Source organism: Budorcas taxicolor, chromosome 23 (assembly GCF_023091745.1).
Source record: "Budorcas taxicolor isolate Tak-1 chromosome 23, Takin1.1, whole genome shotgun sequence".
NCBI lineage: Eukaryota > Metazoa > Chordata > Mammalia > Artiodactyla > Bovidae > Budorcas > Budorcas taxicolor.
This window is the reverse complement of record NC_068932.1, coordinates 24,530,688-24,553,107: the sequence shown is the minus strand read 5'-3', so window position 1 is coordinate 24,553,107 and position 22,420 is coordinate 24,530,688. Positions and strand designations below refer to the sequence as shown.

At 40.7% G+C, this 22,420-nt stretch overlaps 1 protein-coding gene across 1 annotated transcript in view; it reads right to left on the bottom strand.

Annotated features, from left to right (window-relative positions):
* Positions 1-22,420, bottom strand: part of CFAP58 (cilia and flagella associated protein 58) — a 107,184-nt gene that overhangs the window by 51,275 nt on the left and 33,489 nt on the right. The window contains exons 10-15 of the mRNA XM_052661227.1: positions 15,857-16,018; positions 15,060-15,206; positions 8,678-8,818; positions 7,415-7,638; positions 4,158-4,269; positions 2,192-2,296 (exon numbers count right to left, since the gene is read on the bottom strand). Coding sequence (XP_052517187.1) covers positions 2,192-2,296; positions 4,158-4,269; positions 7,415-7,638; positions 8,678-8,818; positions 15,060-15,206; positions 15,857-16,018 — 891 coding nt within the window. The remainder of the gene's footprint in view (positions 1-2,191; positions 2,297-4,157; positions 4,270-7,414; positions 7,639-8,677; positions 8,819-15,059; positions 15,207-15,856; positions 16,019-22,420) is intronic.

Genomic DNA, 22,420 nt, shown 5'->3' with positions numbered 1-22,420 from the left:
AATTTCTTAATATCATCTAACACATATCCCACATTCAGATTTCATTGACTACAGAGAAAACAGTGAGCAGAGACACACACCTTGCATGAGGCCAGCCTAACAGAGGGCCCAGGGAATGGAGGGAGCTACTGTGGCTGCTATGTGGTGAATGGTGACCCAGGACATTGAAGTGCCACCCTTTCCCCACATGAGGCGGGATGAGAGAGATGAAACCTGAGAGGATGACTGAGGGCAGGTAAAGTGAAGGGAGATAAATGAATTCTGTTGACACAGTTCCGTGCTAGGTTCTGTGCTGCCCACAGAGTGAAGCCATGCTCTTTCCCACATTGGATTACTCAGTGTTACAGGGAGCTGTTGAAGTTCAATGGTTAAACTCCTGGGAACAAGTAGCCTTATATCCTAGAATTATCTACCAAGTGCTGCTTAATTTTATTACAGGGGAGAACCACAGACTTCCCCCATACTGGGCTGCCCCGGGAATCAGAGTTAGGGTCTGGGAGCAAAGCTCAGGAGCTTTCTTCTCACTTCTGGGGGGTCAGGACCAGGAGCATCGTTGTGAATGTACAAGATGGCAAGGCACAATGTCAGGGAGGGGGTTCCTGAGCCATCAGTCTTTCTATGTGTGATTTAACTCAGTAAAAGTTTATTTCTCATTCCTACAAAGTCCATTATAGAGTTGGGGTCTCTCCAGAACAGGTTTCCCTCCCCAATATAAGGGGCTTGACATTCCAGATTGTTCTGAGCTTGCGGCTCCTCTCTCTGTGTGTACTTAGGAGGCAGGAAAAGATAGCACTAGAGTCCTGTATCAACAAATAAATGCTTCAGCTAGGAAGTGAGATACCTGCTCACAACCCGCTGCTCAAAACTATTAATATTTCAGGATTCTGTCTAACTGCAAGAAGCAAAAAAGTCTAACCACTCTCTTCTTATTCTTCACTAGGATACAAGCTCCATGGTGCTGTGCATTTTGTCACCTTGTCCAGTACAATATCCTTAGATAGAAGAGCACCTGGGCATGTTATTAAACTGAATGAAGGAATGTAATGCCAGCAAGAAACACACCCTTATATCTTGGGAGAAGAGACAGAGTCCCAGGGGTGTAAGGCTGAGGGCATTGGGTCAGATCTATGCAAACTGGAGCTGCAGAGCTGGCTGCGCTTAAGGAATAATACTAGTTGGTGCCGTTCATCTTAGGAAAGAAAATGAAATCCTGCTGAGAGCACCAGACCAACACCTCAGGTGGCTTTAGACCATAAAACACTGAAGCTGAGGCCCAAAGCAACTGAGCAAACCACCAGCACGAGTGCTCAATTCCTGGAAGGAGCTGCAACGACCACAAATGCATCTCTGAGACATCAGTCTTACATACCCTTAATGTCCCAATAGCATCCTTATTTCAGGTTCTAGTATTGTCCCATAATACAGATCAAGAACTTCAGGTGCACAGAAGTTAATTACACACAGCTACACATTTGCAGAAGCAGGATTACAAGCCAGGCCACTTAACACTAGAGCTTGTATTCTTTACCCATAATCAAACTCCTGGGGTCCAACTTTCTCATTCACTGACTGGGAATGGCAAACCCCACCATCTCCCCAGAACTGTGCAGAGGAATGGAGGATGAGGGGATAAAGCCACCAGCACAGTATCTGGCACAATGATGATAACGATGATAGTAGTGACAACTGGTACTTCCAAAGATAGAGATACACAGAGATGTTACCACTGTTGATTGCTTCAGAATAACTTACTACATAAAATCTTCAAGAAGATACCTTTTCTTCCATTTCACTCTCACAAACCTTTAAGAGGACATTTGTGCTCTATGTGAAGGCTAGTTTTCAAAATCAAAGTCATGGCATTTCACATTATATGAAGATATGAAGAAAAGCGTTTAAAAGAATCTAACAAAACTACAGAGAAGTTGGGGGGAGGGGAGCTCACATTACTCAATGCAGTAGATGTAGCTCTGAACTTAATTTTCTAGAATTCTTGAAATATTAGTGATGGCAGCATAAAAGACCAATTAATCAGGTTGTTTGTTCTCTGTGTGTGAGTCCCTGTTGCCATCTACAGTTAAAAATGGGGCATGCAACGCTGCCAAATATCTAGCTCTAAAAACATAGTACTGGACATGATGGTTTTAAAGAAATAGGCTTGTTCGATGAGCACAGAAAATGGAAATGGTACCTGGAGGAGCAGCTCTTTTTCAACCACCTCTTCCGTCTTGCTGATGAGACGCTTCTGCAGTGTATGTATTTTCTGTATCAGCTCAAAGGTACTGGGGTCACTGGCCTATTCAAGGGGGAAAAAATAAAGCAGCTGAGATTACCAGGTTCAGAGCACTGAGGTCCCTACAGAATTACTGTTCTATTAAAATCTATTGCAAAGTTATAGATCCAATATAGACAAGAATCAGAAACAAGACAAAACAAAACAAAATGCATTGCACAACAGATGAGACAGTCATCAAAACAGACTGATGTTTGGCTAGTATCGTCTCTGTTGTCCCTAGTGAGCCCATAAGTGGAAAGTGAGTATGTTTATTCCACCAGGGGAAATAATAACAGCAGCAATGATGGCAGCTCCTGGGCCTAATACCTGATTCTTTGCACCATCTGAACACTATGTTAAGTGCTTTTCACACATTATCAAATTTTAATCTCTTGATAGTCCTGTTAGACAGTATTACCTTCCCCTTTTACAGATAGAGCAACTGAGGCTCAGAGGAGGTCATCTACCCATGCTGATAAAGGTCAGAGCTGGATTCAAGCCCAGATATGTCTGGTTCTAAAGCCCGGGCTTCTTAATTACTATGCTCTGAGGTTTTCCCTACCATCATTTGTTTACACTGGAATGAGACAGGGTTCTCTAACTCACTTGGTCTCAGGGCTCTCCTTTCATAATTATCAACAAGAAGATTCTTTACAACCTATGATGGGGCAAGTTCCCAGGATGTGGAAGTCTGCTAATTATTAGCAGCAGGACACAACCATGGCATTTAGCTTTCAAATGGCATTATCAATCCGTAAAGCTCTGATGCACCTTCAATAACTATCTGTGTACAATTCAAACAAGATCTACTGTTATACATTGATAATTTGTCCTCTAGACATTGAGCCAAAGGTTCACTTTCAACTATACTGACATTTGGAATTAATTTAGCAGCTAAATATTTTCAACTGCCTCCCAGAGTCTCTGTTTTCCAATTTTTATAATAGAAATTGACATGGAATTGGAAACTTCAAAAGATCTGCTCGAAAACACATGGAATAAACTAATGTGGCAGTAAATGAATTTACAGTTTTCATCTCTCTTCCCCAGACACATTCATGTTATTGTTAGTTTAGTAAACTACTCCACTCTTGGCATTTGAAGAGGAATAAATGAGGGTCCAAAAGGCAGGAGATATTCCACTATGACTTTGCTTAAGAAATACTAAGCAGTGCCAACTAATATCCATATTTTGGAAGTAGATTTGGCATACACATTCACTTGGCAAGACGGGACACAGTTAAAATTCAGGCCTCATGTTTACATAACAATTTATAATGCATTATCCTTAATGCTTTCTTCATTTACAGGAAAAAATAAAAATAAAAACAAAAACCTACTTGGCTGATTTTCTCCTTTTCCTTGCTGTTTCCTATATCACATACACCTATTCTCCCAATACTCCAGCTGTTAACTTAGTCAAAGCCCCTTCTTGCACCCACATTACTGGGTACTATTAGAGGAGATGGGCATCTTTTTATTGAATAAGCAAAGCTTCTCTATTACTGTTATCTGCTGGTGGAAATGAATCTCAGGAGGTCATAAAATAAAATAAGAGGTTTATTATACATTATCTTCCAAAGGGACTTTGGCTGTGTCCCCAGATCCTAAAAGAAGGAGTCTGACGAACACAATACTAGTTCTTTGAAAAGAGGGCAAGTTTAAAAGCCACGCTTACTTTTGGGAAATAAAAGGATGCAAAGGCTTTTAAAAACAAAACCCATCTGGAACAATCTAATTTACATTTGATCCAGTCTTTTACGTTTTGGGTGACAATGACACAGATTAAATAAAACTGTGCTTGTTACTGTGCTTTAGGTAAGAAGACAAGTAGGGTAGAGAGAGATTTGGGGGGTGGGAGGAAGGCTCTCCCGGATGTTACCTCAAGCTTCCTCCATCTGTGCACATTCATGGGGTTCTCCAGTTCCTCCTCCAAGGCTCGGCATCTCGTCCTCTCCTTCAGGAACTCTCTTTGTGTGTGAAAAAGCTCCTGCCTAAATAGGTCAAACTTTCTTTAGCAAACAAATTCTCTGCCCAGTATTTGAGTATCCTTTCTTTACATGGTTTCACGCATGCTACATCTTATAGAAAAAGATGGATTAGGGAGACTTCGGGAACACTGAGACCAGCTGCCTCAGGCAAGACACAGGTGATACCAATTCTTGCAGAAGGCAAACTTCAGCTTTAGCTTTAGGGGGGAAAAAAAGTATCAGGAACTGATTCTTGATACCCAGGGAATTTTAGAAGTGTATGGAAAGAACAGGGAAAGGGTAAATCATGAGGATTTCAATATATGGTTCCATGTTTCTAAATGTCTTCTACAGTAGCAGCGAGAGAACAAGCTATGTTCTGCCATGAGGTACCGCCCTGCGATGCAAGCGACCGAGGCTCAGGTGAAACCTGACATCCATTAAGACCGTGTATCACCACCCTGGCAACATACTGGAATCACCCGGGGAACTATGACACCATGCCTTTACCTGGACCAGCCCCCAAAGGAGTTCTGCTTTAATTGGTCTAGCATGAGGCCTGGGTTTCATAGATTCTTAAAGTTCTGCTGGTAATTCTATTGGAGAAGGAAATGGCAACCCACTCCAATGTTCTTGCCTGGAGAATCCCAGGGACAGGGGAGCCTGGTGGGCTGCCATCTATGGGGTCTCACAGAGTCAGACATGACTGAAGCGACTTAGCAGCAGCAGCTGGTAATTCTAATGTGCAGCCAGTACTGAAAAATACTGAATGAGGAGTGATCATTTATCTCATGTTCCACAACTACACAGGTGACTGAAAAAGTCCCGAAGAGCTAGCTCTGGCTCAAACACACTTCTCAAATCTCTAGTTAATAGGTAACCAGAGTCTACAACCATCCACTGGCTGCCAGTCTATTGAACGAGAAGTTTTGTTGGGAGGCGGAGCAGAGGCAAGCACTCAGGTTGACACGGGCAAGAAGGATATTATTATCAGTCCTCGTCTGCTGCGAGTGTGCAGATTACTAATACCAAGCCATCGCTTTTACTTAATTGCTTCATTTAAACCAATAATACAACTTCCCCTCATTAGCAAGACAAACCATTAGAATTAACTGCATGATGCTCACTCAACAGGGAGCTCAGAACAAGCTGCTCAAAATTAAAAGCATATTTTTAACACTACTATTTTCTAGAGTGTCATCCGCAGAGAGGGGCAAGGGTATTGGGAACTATGATTGATGGTTTCTTTTGCACCAGACTCTGTGCTAGGCACGTTACATTTTCGTGTTTAATTTTAACAAATTTAAAGCTCAAATAAGTTGTGATTTGCCCAAGATCACACAGCTTGTAGGTGGCAAGTCTGAGATTGGAATTCATGCCCACTTGCCTCCAATATCTTTATTAAGTTTATTAAGTTCCTTTATAAGGAATTCCTAGGTGGCTCAGGGGTAAAAGAATCCGCCTGCCAAAGCAGGAGAAGCAGAAAACTAGGGTTCTATCTCTGGGTTGGAAAGATCCCCTGGAGGAGGAAATGGCAACCCACTTTAGTATTCTTGCCTGGAAAATCCCATGGACAGAAAAGCCTGGCGGTTTACAGTCCATGGGGTTGCAAAGAGTCGAACACAACTGAGTGACTGAACATGCACCTCTCACTATAAAGATAAAATCAACAAACTGAGAGTGGGTAGAATTTGGTGCTTTGCATATGTAATAAAAATAACACATGGCTGGCAAGTTTGTGTTAATCACTCAGTCATGTCCAACTCTTTGGGACCCCATGGACAGTAGTAGCTCACCAGGCTCTCCTGTCCGTGGAATTCTCCAGGCAAGAATACTGGAGTGGGTTGCCATTCGTTTCTCCAGGAGATCTTCCAGACCCAGGGATCGAACCCAGGTTTCTTGCATTGCAGGCAGATTCTTTACCAACTAAGCTGCCAGGCAAGTTTAGTTATGGTCCTGGAGATCATTCGACAGTGTCTTAAGAGTAAATCCAATTGCTTCCAAAATGTCAATGGTGGTATCTCTGGATAGGAGACTTCTGAGTGATTTTCTAATCCCTTCTTTACATTGTTTCTGCACGCCCCATATTTTCTACAATGAATTTGTATTACTTTCATCGTCTGAAATATGAACAACTCTTTAAAAAAGAGAGTATTGATCTATCCTTGATGGTGGCAACTTCCCTTGCTATTCCCGAACATATTCACCGCATCTAAATATCAAAACTATCTAATTCAATTAATTTAAGAAGCAGATCCAGACTGTGTCCTTGTCCCAAGGTGGCCAAGGATACTGTTCATCTACAAGTCTGTGGAGGATAAGATAGTTACTGAGAAAACACCAGACCTATTATTTGGTTTCCTGCAATTGCCCATATAAAACATGGTGATGTTTTCCCAAAGGGAAAATAGAGCTTGTATAATGTAAGATTTAAAGCAAAAAGAAGGTGCACTAAGCTCAAGTGAAAGCCGCGGAAGATAAATCAAGAGTGAGATGTAAAATTTGGCTGCCTTCTAAGGAAACAGAGTTTTCAAATAGTGATAAAATTAAAATTTCCCCCTCTTTTCATTCTGTGTGTAATTCCAAGAAAACGATGTGCAAATGTTACCAGGATTCAATTTAAATATTGATGTTCCATCTCTTGCATACTGCCTTATTAAAGAAATTCTAAAGAGCTCATTGGGGGGATTTTTTTCTGAATTGTAACTACTTTGTGGTTATGATTTAACTGAAATTTCTTTCACCAAATCCAGAATAAAGTTTTTAAAAAACACTTTTGCACTTGCTCATGTTCCCCTGAAAGGAAATGAATTCATTTTTTTGTGACATAGAACGGACACAATGTAGATTATGGGTTATGGAAAAGTTGTTCTCATTATTTGCTAATCATTTCAACAAAAAAAATTATTTTATGCAACCAGAAAAAGACTTTCAGTGGCCGGGACTACCCTGATGGTCCAGTGGTTAAAACTCAGGGACCAATGCAGGGGACCCAGGTTTGATCGCTGGTCAAGGAACTAGATCCCACGTGCTGTAACTAAGACCTGGCAAAGCCAAATAAGTATCTTTTTTAAAAAAAGACCTTCAGTGACCAATAGGAGGAACATAAGGTCCTTAGGAGGTCCCCACAGGCTGCTATGTGCTCACCTCCGAGGGGGTCTTCCATTACCTGAGTTCATCGACATTGGCCACACTCCTGGCAAGAATCCCTTTCTCCCGGCGAAGCTTCTTGATCTCAAGTTTGAGAATTCTCATGTCCTCCAACCTCTGGTTATACTGGCTCTCGCCTTTATTCAGCACAGACTGCTGGATCTTGATCTTCTCATAGAGCAAAGCCAACTCATCATTGCGCCGAACTAGCTGCGACCCAAGGATATCTCTCTCGCTGATGACCTAGAAAGGTAGGGCAGGGCATGGCCACTGGGGGACAAAAACGTCCCACGTTTCATTACAGCAGCAGCATTCAGAGAATCAATGAACGCCCATCCAATGCCCACATGTGCTAGGCACTCAGGAGGTGAGGCACTGAAAATAGCCTGCTAGACAGCCAATACTGGACTCCTCCCATAAGAGTACAACAAATTATATTAATAATAATAATAATAGTCCATGGCCCATGGGTTTTTGCCAACAAGTTATTGTATGTGTTTAAATCTGAACGTCTTTAGGGTGGGCAAGCTCTTGCCAAGTTCTACCACTCCTTACTGTCTTGTACCACACGCTTCCCTGGTGGCACAGATGGTCAAGAATCTGCCTGTGATGCAGGAGACCTGGGTTCGACTCCTGGGTCAGGAAGATCCCCTAGAGAAGTGACTGACTACCCACTCTAGTACTCTTGCCTGGAGAATTCCATGGGGAGAGCTCTGGCAGGCTACTGTCCATGGAGTCACAAAGAGTTGGACATGACTGAGTGACTAATACTTTCACTTTCACTGTCTTGCACAAGCCAATATCTCTTTTTTTTTAACCTGCTAGATCTCTGAAAGCATTTAAGTTTCTAACCCAAAATTATGTAATTATTCATTGTAATTATATGCAACAATGATATTATGCTAGAATGTAAACCCCCTGAGGGCAGGGTAACTTATTTTCTTGTTGGTCAGTTTATCTCCAGAGCCTAAAGGACTGGGTGACGCATAGGAAGTGCTTGTAAATAGGAGCAGAATTAGCTCAATTCAGTTCAGTCGCTCAGTCATGTCTGACTCTTTGCGACCCCGTGAATCGCAGCACACCAGGCCTCCCTGTCCATCACCAACTCAGAATAAATGAATGGATATCTCATAATTAATCAACAGGAAATGGGCCTTTGGGGCTGTTCTGAGAGACTCAATGGAAGTGCTCAGAAAAGAATGAGGTTTTGTGAGGAGCTGAATCAAACAATTGTGTCTGCTGATAGAGTCTGCAGGCCTGGGGAGGTGTGGTCTTTTCCTACCTGGTCCAATTCCTTCTTCTGTCTCAGCCTCTCCCCATCAGCCTCTGCTATAATTCGCAGGAGTTTTCTCTCCTCGGCTTCCTGCTTTTCAATGAAGTGTTTGGTCTCCAGGGCTTGTTGTCTTAGCTTCTGCAGCTCGGCCTGACAATGAGTGAAAGACACAGACCGATTTCACTCTGTAACAGCACAAACCAGGTCAACAGGGCCCAGATTTAGATGGATAGTGCGCTTCTTACACTTCCCTGTGATGTCTCGTTTAGCATGGTTTGATCATCCTCACAAGCAAAGAAAGCTTAACACACACACACACACACACACACAAGGCCTGTAAAGAAACAACAACACATATTACGGTGATCATGTTTATTCTATGAGTTGTGCCCTTGAGGGATTTCCACCATTTTTCTATATCAGTATAGCAGGACCCTCATAGGTATTCAACAGCAGTTCTCTTACCAGCTAAACATGAGGAGAATCCACAGATAGTACAGAGAAGGATGTGGGGGGTGAGCGTGGTGGGGGAGGGACTGGGCGGAGGTATATCTGTATGTATCAGCTCCTATAACAATCCTAATATCATCAGCATATCAACTGCAGAAACAAAGTCTATTATAAGCAAAATGTAAATTTTAAAGATAACAACCAAATGACTGTCTTATAAAACATCCTGATGGAATAAAAGAGATGCTATAGTATAAAAAGATATATAGATCCTACTCCTAAGACGATTCCAATCTAGATGAGAAGATGAGATATACAAGTATTATGCAAATATTAACAAATCCAGACAATAATGTTTCAGGATTTTTTTGTCACACAGACAGTGAATTGATGCCACAGGAGGTCAGAGGACTGCAGCACTTAGGAAGGCTTCCTGGAAGAACTCAGATCTTGAGGTTCTTGAGGCTACATGGAAATTCCTAAGAGAAGCAAGGAAAGGATGCTTTGACTGGTAAGTTTCAGAAGGAAAATTCCTCTCATCACAGGACACATTTGCTCCAAATCCGTAAGTATATTTGTGGCTTACAACACCTCTGGCATGATATTAAGTATTGTGCCTAGCTACTCTTGTCCCAATTTCACAAATGCAATTAGAGACAAAGAAGAGCAAATCAACCTGCTCAAGGTCATGCAGCTAATAAGAAGCAAAGCTGAGATTCCAACCTAGAGTTTTTCATTCCAGAGTTTCTGTTCCCTTTGCTATCACCATACAATAGTTCCAAGTCAAATACAGAAGATGAGTAAGACGTGAGGGATTTACCACCCACTGGAGATGACAAATATAACCAACCACCCTACAGTGTGGAAATGCTCTCTACTGTGAAGAAGAACATGGGAGTACAGGACAGAGTTCCTATTTCTTCCTGGGGATTAGACAGAAAAACAAGTCTGGGCATTGGAAGTTGACAGTTATTTCTAAAAGGGAGATGTATGTGCTGGGGGAGAGTAGTCAGTGGTCGGACTCACGTGAACAGAGGCATGCAAACTATAAAGCACCTGGTGTGTTTGCCAGATGGCAAAACATCCAATGTGGCTGAGTTGGAGTACTAGGTAGGGAACAGCAGGAAGAAAGCCTGGTAAAACAGCTGAGACAACCTGAGAAGGGCCTTGTACGCCATGGGCTGTGGAGAGTATGCACTTGGGACCCAGAGAGTTAATCATATTACAGGAAAAAAGAATACAGCTTCGAGGTTCCATGCCCATATGAGGACAGGTGTATCACAGCCAGATCAGCACAAGAAGGAAAGACGAAGGAAGAGCTCTGCTTTCACCCACACCTGAAATCACAAGGGAGAGGACAAGACAATATTAAGCCTCCAACTTTTCAATGGCCTGCAGGTCAACATGTGAAAATGGAAAACTAGTAACTTTTTCCTTCAAGGAAGAATTGGGTTCCCCTACCTCCATCCACCCAGAAATGTCACAAAAGGGATGACAGAAAACCAAATATTTGCAAGTGAGTGCCTATGAACCAACCCAACTCTAGTTGCCACCTGCCTCTAATCCATGAAGACCAACAGTCTTTAATACAATAGCTCAAATTTATCCGAACAGTACAAGATGCCACACACCTAGCAATAGATCTGTAATGTCACAAACTAAACGCAGCTAGCGACCATAAAACACAGGCTTTCCTTTATGACATTTTGTTTGCTCATTCATGAAATATATGTTGGTCCAGGGATAAGCAAAGGGAAACACTTAGTGAGAAAAGATCTGGTCTGGCTTTGTATTTACCACTTTGGGGGACTGCCTGTTAGGAAAGAGAGTCAAGAACCAGCCTTTCTATTTCTATAATCATTTAAGGTGACGGCAAAGACAGCAATAAAATACCTGTTTGGCTCATGCTTTCTTTAATAAAACTTTTATTTTCCCAGATGTGCAACATTCACTTCCCTGTTCCTAAGTGCCAAGAGCTGATCAGAATCCATCAGCAGAACAAAATGAAACCACTGTTATATTAAAATGCAATCAATGGTGTGTAAAAGTATCTGTCTGAAATGTAAAACCATTCGTGTGTTTGGCATTGCTTGGTGCTTTTTTTCCTAATATATCAAAATTCTGAGTGGTCTCCTTATGTCATAAATTTATGGGCTGTAAACAAGATGTGGCACTAGACGTTGGCAGCAAATGTTAATGTCAACAAAATACCTTAGCTCTAATGCATCTAGCAGTTGTAAATCTGAGCTGCCTCATCCAGGAAAGATGGTAACAACTTCTGTGCACCCAAAAGCTCATCAAGCAACATTCTAGATGGGACCTGAGGCATAAAGTTGTAATACGATGGCAGGACATGCTCTTCGGTTATTACCTCTACAATTATACAGTTTTGTAATAGGTGTTCATGGCGTATATATCACCCAGTCTGGCTGCGGGCATAAATCATATCTCAAGAACCATACTTGGGAACTTCTCTGGTTGTCCAGTGGTTAAGAATCAGCCGGCCAACACAGGGGACACAGGTTTGATCCCTGGTCTGGGAAGATTCTACATGCTGCAGGGCAACTAAGCCTGTGGGCAGCAACTGTTGAGGATGTGTTCTAGAGCCCGGGAGCCCATAGCTACGGAAGCCCGCGCACCCCAGAGCCTATGTTCAATAAGAGAAGGCACTGCAGTAAGAAGCCTTTGCACCACAATGAAGAGTAGCCCCGCACACAGCAACTAGAGGGTAGCCCCTGCTCGCCACAGCTAGACAAAGCCCTGTGCGGCAAGAAGACCCAGTGCAGCCAAAAATAAATAAATAATTTTTTTTTTTTTAAGAAGCATACTTGAGGGAGTTTGACACCTTCATACGGGATCCCAACATTCACTGGGTTTCACAGAAACCAGCTGTTTATATCCTGCAAAATAAATAGGACCATCTGAAGTCTTTTAACCATGAGAATAATCAGGCTTTCTCTCTCTCTCCCTCCCTCTCCCTCCAACAGTTCCCATCCATATTGCTCTAGAGAGTCCACTGAGTACAAGGATATGGTGCCCTGAAGCCAGTTGCTAATGCGATGCTGAGCTCTGGACACAGAGAATTTGCTGCTGAATTATTCACCAAGAATCAAAGTGCTGTCAGATTGATGTGGGATGATGGGGTGGTGATGAACAGAATCGAGAGCTTGTTAGGACTGGAAGGCAGACACTCCACATGAGATGGCCTCTTTAGTGCTGATGAAACAAGACGGGGACAGAATGGGCAGATGAACACAGATGCAGCTACGTCTACAAGGAACTATTGACATCCTGTCATAACCATCATGTGCTGATAATGTCTAGAATCCTGAGGAGTCTGTAGCGCCTGGCAGCAACTGAAAAAGAAACATGGAAGAAGCAAGACTCTTCTATCTGGGCGGGGGGGTGGCGGGGGGGGCAGTGATGAATGAGGATGGGGATGATCTCTTGTAGACAATTGTTTGTCGTGGGCTTGGAGAAGCAATAAATTGGGTTGTCCTGTCAAAAAGCATCTCATGGTCTACCAAACAGGCTAGGGCTTGCCCTTCTGGGAGAGATTATGTACCAACATAGCTTTGTATAACTCACTATAATAAGCTACATGTCTCTCATGGAGCAAAGTTACTAAAAAAAAAAAACAATCTGCCCTTTCCTCCAGGGTTTTGGTTTGCAAAGCTCAGATGCATGAAATTCAGAGACCTCTGTAAATGTGATTCATCTTTGAGGCTAAAAAAGTTAAGAGGCTGAAACTCAACATTTGAGCTGTCATATTTTTCTAAAGGATGTCAAATGGGCTTAATGATAGGCCAAAATTATCCAGTCAAAGCACCATTGCAAGTCACCGTTGGATAACCTCAAATAATAAATCAAGGAGGCAGCCTTTTTTTTCTGTTCCTAATTCTTGCCTTAATGGGAAAAGCTGAGGAAAAGGCATCCTAGTTTCACAGTAAGTCCAAAGCAATCATCTTCCTGTAATCGATGACACCAAGCTATCCAGACCTAGGATTCACCATTTGGAGCAGACTTACTAGAACAGAAGCCCTTTAATCATCTCCCTTAGTCACCAGCTGCCAACTCTGCTGGCACAGGACCAAAGAGACAGAAACTTTATTTTATTATGATTAAAATAATATAAAGTTTATGATTTAAACTTTATTATAAACTTTATTCCTTTATTTTATTGTGATCCTTCTTTGCAGCTATATGTATAGATGTCTAATGATGGAGGGTGTAACTGAAACATATTAACCAAAGTCCAACTAAGGAATCAGGAATAATCCCTTTTTGCATAGGACATTGCTTATTCTAAAGCAGGACTTTGTCTTCCTTGGATCCCATTATGCAGCAATAATTAATCTTTTGAAAAGAGCATTCCTTGGAAAGTAAGAGATGAGGATCAATGTCATCCTCTGCAAAGGTAGAGATGATGTACCAAATCCAGTTACACTGAAGCCTTGCTAACATGGGTCCATGAGGTCTATGAGTGAAGCAGTGTTTGCAATAAGACTCTTCTGATTCAGCCAATGATAAATAAGCACCATCCTACCATAGACTTCCAGGGTGGAATAAACAACCTCCTATAAAACTATTAATATGCTTTCAAACAAGGAGAATAAGGGCAAAGATGCAAGGTATGTTCAAATTTTAGAATATATTGTTATGTTTCTTTATATGTAAATAAATTTTAGTACAAAATTTTCTGTATTTTTCTATCATGAGCTGGAGTGAGGAGATGAAAGTCTTAGGTAAATATATCAATTACCATATCTTTATTGTAAAGGCACTTTCACTACATTTTAATTTCTTTCCATCCTCATGTGCCTTAACTTAACTTAATGTAGTAGTTCTATTTCCATGAAGACCTATCATTAAGTTGACAAAACCTATTGTTAAACTGAGAGTGCGAATTTCAGTCTACAGCATCATAGAATCAAGAAAATTTGACATTAAATCTGTCCAATGCTACATATTCATTTTCAAGGTAGAACTATCTTTGAAGATAATCATGTGCAGAAATTTAGTCTTTCACTGGCTATAGAAGTTTCTGCAAATGGCTCATAAACATACACATTAAAAAAAAAAGTGGCACTATTCTCTTAGAAGTTTCTTTTTTAATTCTTTGGGCAAATGGATTAGAAGGGAAATTTACTGGATTGGCTAGAAAATTCATTTAGATTTAATGAATATGTATAGTAAAATGTATTTAACTCAAAGTTTTGATATGGTATAATTATTTGGCATATATTTAGGGGGCGAGTCTTTATGTTATATTAGTAGACCTAGAATGTTCTAAATTTGTAGATTTAAAAGGATATATCTCAGCAATATGTGTAGACAAAGGTGGTTCCCTAGAGGAGTGGCTGCAAAGTTCTTAGACTCACAGAAGTAAGGTGATCCATGAACCCAGTTGAGAACCAAACAAGTAAGGACAAAGTCTGACACCTGGTAGACAATGATGTCGCAGGCAGAAACACCACGTGCACATGAAGTAAATAAGTATCAGGGCAGCAGCACAAAAGATCTGCCCGCTTTGTCTCATAGAAGCCCCAGGGAGGAGTTTGGGAGGGTTGAGTGCAAACAAAGGGCTGGACTTGAGTTGTAAAGGCAAAGAGGTCGTAGTGAGCCTGGAAGTTCCAGGACTTCCTGGGCACTGCTGACCTGCTAGGTTCTCTTCCACTGATGCCATGATAACCAGCACAGGTAATCTAGGCGCTCAGCATCTCCAGCGGCCCCTTCCCGTTCTAGCGGGCAGCACTCCCTGTAGGGAAGGAAGACTGACCTCGAGGTGGTGGAGTTCATCCTCCTGGGGCTTCGGTTGTTCTCCCCGCCCCCGGCCCCGCCCCGGCCCCGCCCCCGGCCATCCTCACTGAGCACAGAGCCTGGCCCCAGTGGGTCTAACGGATTGACAACGGGCCCACCGCCTTTATTATGAGGTCTGTACCTTCAGCGTTTCCTTCTCCTTTTCTATGCGCTGCTGCTCCAGATGTAGTTTCACAAGTGCCGACTCCTTAGCTGAGATTTCTTCTTTCAGTTGATCTACCTGGTGGGTCATAATCTTTAATTTTCTCTTCATTTCCGTTATTTCATCCTAACAAAATGAAAGGAGATATGTTTGAAAGTGAATTAAATAGACATCATCCACTATGGAAGCTCAATGCATAGTCAGGAGCTTTAAGGGAGATTCATTTAAAACAATTATTTCCTGATCGATTACAACTGGGTATCTTTGTATCTTGTGCCCATAGACCTCAAAGTATTTCATAGCATTAACTCTCCAAATATTTTCATGCGATAAATGTAAAAATACATAATGAATTTGCCATACACATACACACATGCACACACTTTACTCCTCACTGTATAAGAGACAAATTGGAATCACAACAAACATTTTTAACTAAAAAATTACAAAGCAAAACTCTGCACTTAAATGACAGGAGTATGCTGCTCCCCTCTGAGTCACGATAGCTATTAGCAGTTTTAACAACGACAAACAGGAGAATGGCAATTCTACATAATAATTAAAACCAGAGCCTCGATCTTCACATCTGATCAAGTTGTGTCATTTCCATTTCAAACAATCTGACAGTTCTGCCTAAACTGATCTTTTCTTTCAGGTGAATTCCCCAATTTCTTCTTTCAAAATCTATTGTAAATTCTGCTATTAGAATAACAGAAACTGCTTTAAACCCAGCATGGGAAGGGAGCAAAATGTAAAGACATAAATATATTCTTTACCTGAGCCTCAACCAGATTTTTACTATACAGATTCCTATCTGATCTCACAGCTTCATACAGGTTCTGTTGCTGTTTTAATTTAGTCTCTGATTCAGCGATTTTTTTCCTATAGTCAAAAATCTGCATTTCACGGACTTTTATGTCTTCCATGTTCATGAGGACCTGGAGGAGAAAGAAGTAATAAAGATGGTTAAATAGCCCATCTGCGGTTATTGGTTCAGGACAAACAGATTTTGCATCTGAGGGTAGCGAGCAGAAATGCCAGCAATCAGAAAATCTGACTGTGGCTATAATCATTGCGGTACAACACAGAAGTTCAGCCCAGCTGATTAGGGGCAAACATACTTTATCTACAGCACCATTCTGCTCAAGCATTAAGGCTTAGCACAGTTATTCTGTGATCACAAAACAGAAAAGAAAATAAAGAAATTCGTTCAATTCTGAAAACCTCTCTTGCCCATCCCAACCCCCAAAAAAGGAATAAAAAAATAAGCACAAGCTTAAACAGATCTTAACACAAAGCACTGGCAGAAGGCAATGGCATCCCACTCCAGTACTCTTGCCTAGAAACTCCCATGGACGGAGGAGCCTGGTAGGCTGCAGTCCATGGGGTCACTGAGTCAGACACGACTGAGCAACTTCACTTTCATTTTTCACTTTCATGCATTGGAGAAGGAAATGGCAACCCACTCCAGTGTTCTTGCCTGGAGAATCCCAGGGATGGCGGAGCCCAATGGGCTGCCGTCTGTGGGGTCGCACAGAGTCGGACACGACTGAAGCGACTTAGCAGCAGCAGCAGCAGCAGCAGCAACACAAAGCACTAGGAAGGGTAAGAGATAGATTAGCTGTTTGGCCACAGTCATGGCTTTATAAGGTTAACCACAAGAAAGAAAAGTGACCTCTGACATTGATAGCAATCATAACGCTATCTTTACCAATGTCAAACTCACTCCCATCAGGGAAACCCAAAAGACTTCATAAAAACACGTGTTCTACTGTGTGCAAAACACTTTTAGGCAAGAGGAGATGCAGAAGTAGCTGCCTCTTTTTTGCAAGTATGGAAAACCGAGGCCCAAAATTCCACCGTGAGCCAATGCTTCTCGACAAGGAATCCACACAGTAGAAATGACATCATCATGACTCTTAGCTTCAATGACCACGGAAATTGATTTTCTAAGGACAAACTTCTTCTAAAATTCCTTCAGAAAAAAAATTTTGTAAGGAAAACTGGTTGAATGAAGAGAGCTTATACTTTAACAACAGCTAGAACAAACCAGGAGAAAATTCTTAAGAATATTTCACTGCATTTCAGTGGAATTCTCTTAATTAATGACTGCAGTTGAAGGAAATAAACAGAGAAACATGACAGAGAAAGAAGGAGAGGGGTGCACTTGAAGTAACAGGGCCAGGGAAGCTTCCTCAAAAGAAGAGATTTACCTAGAACCTAAAGGTCAAAAAGGACATCTTTGTCATGGTAATATATGATTCAGGTTTTGGATACCTGTGAGCATCATGTTCCCAATCCCCAGTCATTGCAGCAGCGAATACTTTTACTCTTCTTGTAGAATTAGTATTCCAGAAAATATATTCTAAGAAACCCTCTTCTAATGCTTCCCCAACAGAGTTAATGATGGCTGGTGTTTAATATATTTCCCCTTATCTATTTAAATAGTGAAAGAAGTGTTAGTCACTCAGTCATGTCCAGCTCTTTGCGACCGCATGGACTAGAGCCCACCAGGCTCCTCTGTCCATGGAATTATCCAGGCAATGTTACTGGAATGGGTTGCCATTCTCTTCTCCAGGGGAATCTTCCCAATGCAGAGATTGAACCCAAGTCTCCTGCATTGCAGGCAGATTCTTTACCATTTGAGCCACCAGTGAAATCCAATATCTTTCAAAGTTTTCTTAGATTTATATTTAAGGAAGGATGGAATCAAATTTTAATAAATGTCTTTTTAGCATATATTATTTTGTCCTACACTATCAGTTCTATTGATCTGATGTACTTAGTAACAAATGTCTTCTTTTACAAGTATTCTGATTTTATTTCTTTATTCATAGTCCCATATGCCGTAATTCTAAATAAGTGCATAAATGGGAAATAAACATTTATTTTCTCCTTCTTAGCTTCCCTGGTGGCTCAGAGGGTAAAGCATCTGCCTGCAATGCAGGAGACCTGGGTTCGATCCCTGGGTTGGGAAGATCCCCTGGAGAAGGAAATGGCAACCCACTCCAGTACTTATGCAGTCCCTGGGGTCACAGAGTCAAATATGACTAAGTGACTTCACTTCTCTTTCTATTCACTTGAACCTTCTTCTCCCTTCCACCCACATCAGTCCCTCATTGACACAGAAAGAAACCAGGTTAACGATCCATCATGTGTTCTTCCATATTTTTCTTTGAATTCTGCATATTCTATTTAGGTCTACTAATGTCATTATCATAATAATAGCTAATATTTCTCAGGTACTTTCTATATACCAAGGATTTTACAGGTATTAACTCATTTAATCTTCACAAAAATCCTCATAGATGTGCATTATCATATCCCAATTTTACAAATAAGGAAACTGAAATCAGAAGAAGTAATGTAGTTCACAGCTAGCCAACTAGTGAATATACAGGTTCAGGGGTTTGTTTTCCTTTTGCTTTCTGAATTTGGTCATTATTTTTCAGCAAAGTGGGATCCTCTTATATATTTTTATGCACCTTGCTTTTTATACTTTGTGGGAATTCTCTTTAAAAGGGACTTAATGCCCTATAGTGCAGGTGAACCCCTTCCCTCTGACGGGCATTCACTTGGCTTCCATTTTTTTGCCAGTCTGAATCATGCTACAATGAACATTTTATACATGTGTTCTTATGCACTTGTTCTTTTACTTCTATTGGGATGGATTCCCAGAAGAGGAGTATGTGGCTCAAAAGACATAAATATTTTTAACTGTAATAGATACTGCTAGATTGCTTTCAAAAATGGCTGTAACATTTTACATTTCATACCACCAGCAATAGCTTTCTTAACAGAAAACGATCCTTGTGGTTTCAGGATAAACCCTCTTTGGTCATACTGGATGATTCTTTTAATGTACTGTTGAATTTGGTTTGCTAGAATTTCATTTAGGATGCTACATACATATTCATAAGTGACCTAAGTCTATAGTTTTTTCCTTTTTGGTTCTATTTTAATAACAAGATTTCTGCTAGTTTCATAAAGTGAGCTGAGTACCCTTTTGTTAATTCATTCAACCACTCGCTTACTTATTCATTCACTCATTGAACATGCATTGAGGACCCATCTACGGCAGCTCTATAAAAGCACCAGTGATGTAAAGAAAAATAAGAGGCATTCCCTACCCTCAAATTCACTTCTAGTGAGTGACTCCACTGTAAAATGATAATCAAGGAATGGATACAACCAATAATCTGAGATATGCACAGGGTGTTATGAGAGAATTAAACACTGGGAGAGTAATAGGGTGGCCATACACAGCTTATCTAAGAAGTTAATATTTGGTATTTACATAATTTGTGAGAACTACCTCTTCCTTCTTGTTCCTAGGTCATCCCACCCAAGGACTCATTCATCCCCAAGCTCTCTCCAAGGCCTGGAGCTTTTGTTCATTATCACAGCAGAAGGCAAGGGTTAGGCCAGTAAAGTAATGCCAATCAATATTACCCCCAAGACCAACACAACACTGTAAAGCAATTATCCTCCAATAAAGAGTAAATTAATAAAAAAGAAAAATAAATGAAATACAGAAATTCCAACAGAAAAAAAATACCCCCAAGAATACATAATACATTTTTCTAAATTCATACACAGAAAAAAAATTTTTACATAGCCTGGGAATTATCTGATTCTTAAAAGTTTGAAGGAACTTAATTCTAAAATAATTAGGCCCCCAATGACAACACTGGAGCTAATTCTCTCTCAGACGTTTTGGTGGCTTCCATGGTTATTAATCTTTCTATGGTTTCTACTTCTCCTTGAGTGAAGCCTTTATGTGTGTACATATTTTCAAGAAAAATATCTGTTTCAACCAATCTTTTACATTTATGCAACCAGAGTTGCACAAAGTCCTTTTTTATATTCATGCATTCATTTATTTGGCTGCACCGGGTCTTAGTTGCAGCACGTGGATCCTCCGTGCTCAAGGCAGCATGTGGGTTCTTCAGTTGTAGCGTGCAAGATCTTTTATTTGCAGCATGTGGAATCCAGTTCCTTGAAGTGAAGTGAAGTCGCTCAGTCGTGTCCAACTCTTGGTGACCCCATGGACTGTAGCCCACCAGGTTCCTCCATCCACGGAATTTTCTAGGCAAGAGTACTGGAGTGGGTTGCCATTTTCTTCTCCAGGGGATCTTCCCAACCCAGGGATCAAACCTAGGTCTCCAGCATTGCAGGCAGATACTTTATCCTCTGAGCCACCAGGGAATCCCTAGTTCCTTGACTAGGGATCAAACCTAGGCCCCCTGCATTGGGAGCATGGAGTCTTAGCCACTGGACACCAGGGAAGTCCTTGTACAAAGTATTTTATATTATTTTGCTGTTTTATTTTTATTAATTTCCATCACCCACTTTGTGTGGAAAGAAAATGGCCCAAAGTAAGAATATATAAAGACTCAGGGATGAATGGCTTGCATTGTTGGTTAGGGGGCTTGAAGGAACAAAATTAGAAAACTTGAGAAGAGGAGGTCTGCAGAAGAGGCATGTGGGTAGATCTGAAATGAAAAGACATTTCACTCCTTCTTCCATCATCTCTTTGATCTATCCCTTGAAGATGAGTAGCAGGTGGCCTTTTAAGGTACCACCACTAGCAACTAAAATGTTTAAGTTAGGAACAAATGGGAAACCTAAATAAGGTATCCATTCCTGGATCTGTTACTTGTTTGATTTTTTTAAAGAAAGAAACTATCTTAGCCCCAAATGTAGCCTTTCTATGGACATGACCACCTTCCTTGAGGTCAGTGAAATGAATAGATTGAAAATACTTTGAACAGCATCATCAGCATTCAGACTATCAAGCAGCACATCAGAGAAAAGAAAAAAATTGCTTGTTCAATCACTTAGAGAAGTATTACAGAAAGAATAATCCTTTGCACAGACAGAATAATGCTCCAGAGAAAAGATGTAACCAAGGGCATTTCTTTCTGGGGCACCCAGATAGCCAGGTTCATCTTTTTGCAAACAACAGTACACAAAGTCTAACTTGTTTCCAGATTCTTGAAGCTGGGAGTAATAGGAACCCGTCATGATACCAAAAAGATCAAAGGTTATTTCGTTTAAATGACAGCAAAATGTTTTAAAGTATAGAAACAAAGGGAAAAGACAATTCACAAAGCAATTTAGTTCCAAGTGTTAGGACTCAATTTTTTTGAAGGAAATCATTCAAACCAATGTCACATAGAGGTTCAAGTCCTGAAAATTCATAAAATGTGCAGAGTATTGGGTAGACACAAAACCCTTCATCAGCAAAATGTTCCCAGTTTAAAAGGATATATAAGAGAATGCAGAATGCCAGCTATGGGTCTGGAGCTTAATTAATTGATTATACTTTAGATACCTCAAACCAACTCTGAGATAAATCACATCCAAAGATAGAGAGTTTTATTACAGCCAGAGGGTTGGAGAGCCTAGCATGTGGAGGCCTACTTCAGAGGAGACCAGAAAATGCTTACAGTGCACTGTGAGGGCACAGTCTCAGCTTATAACCTACTGCCTTTTCTTTTCCTGTTAAAACAACCTGCCAATAGAAATAATAGTGAGATAAAAATCAATAACGTGTGCAGGAAATCTGCAGCCATAGTCAAAACATCATATGTACTAAGGCAGGAAGAGAAAGTAGGTCATTGAATTTGGAATCTTTTAACTTGCAATTGATGAAATATCAGTACAATAAACTTTTAAAGTAAGTTTTTCTGACTTGGTGTCAATGGTTTGAATGATGACAATGCCTTTACTTCCATAATAAAACTGGAAAACTCACTCTCAAAAAAAAAAATTGTTGTGCCCAGTCATGTGAAATTTTAAGTCTTCTCTATTTGTCTTGCTTTCTTATTTTATCCTCTATCTCAAATTCAGGGAGGCATATCTATGTTTCTATCTGTTTTTAATAACATGTTATCCAAAAATGAAGGCTATAATATCTGCCTAGGAGGGCTATAATGAGGATAAAAGTGAGAAAAATTATATTTATGTCATAATATAAGTACCAGGCATATCGTAATTTAATCATTTAATAAATGTTAATAGACTATCATGGTATAACATTATGTGATATTATATGATATCAGCACTTAAAAAATCAATTCGGTTTTTTTCCATGGATCACTCTGTTCTCCTCCAGGAAAAGAGTGATCCATAGTACACTTATTTCATTATAACATGAAAACCTTATGATTTGTGTATGTCCCCTTGAAGGCACTCTCCAGAGTTCTACCCTATTAAAGATGCTCTGTATTAAAAACTTCAAATTAATATTGAAAAAACAGAAACTTCATTTTATCATGAAGCACCTATTCAGTGAATGATATTTCTTTGATCAGCTTCTGCTATCCTCACTTACT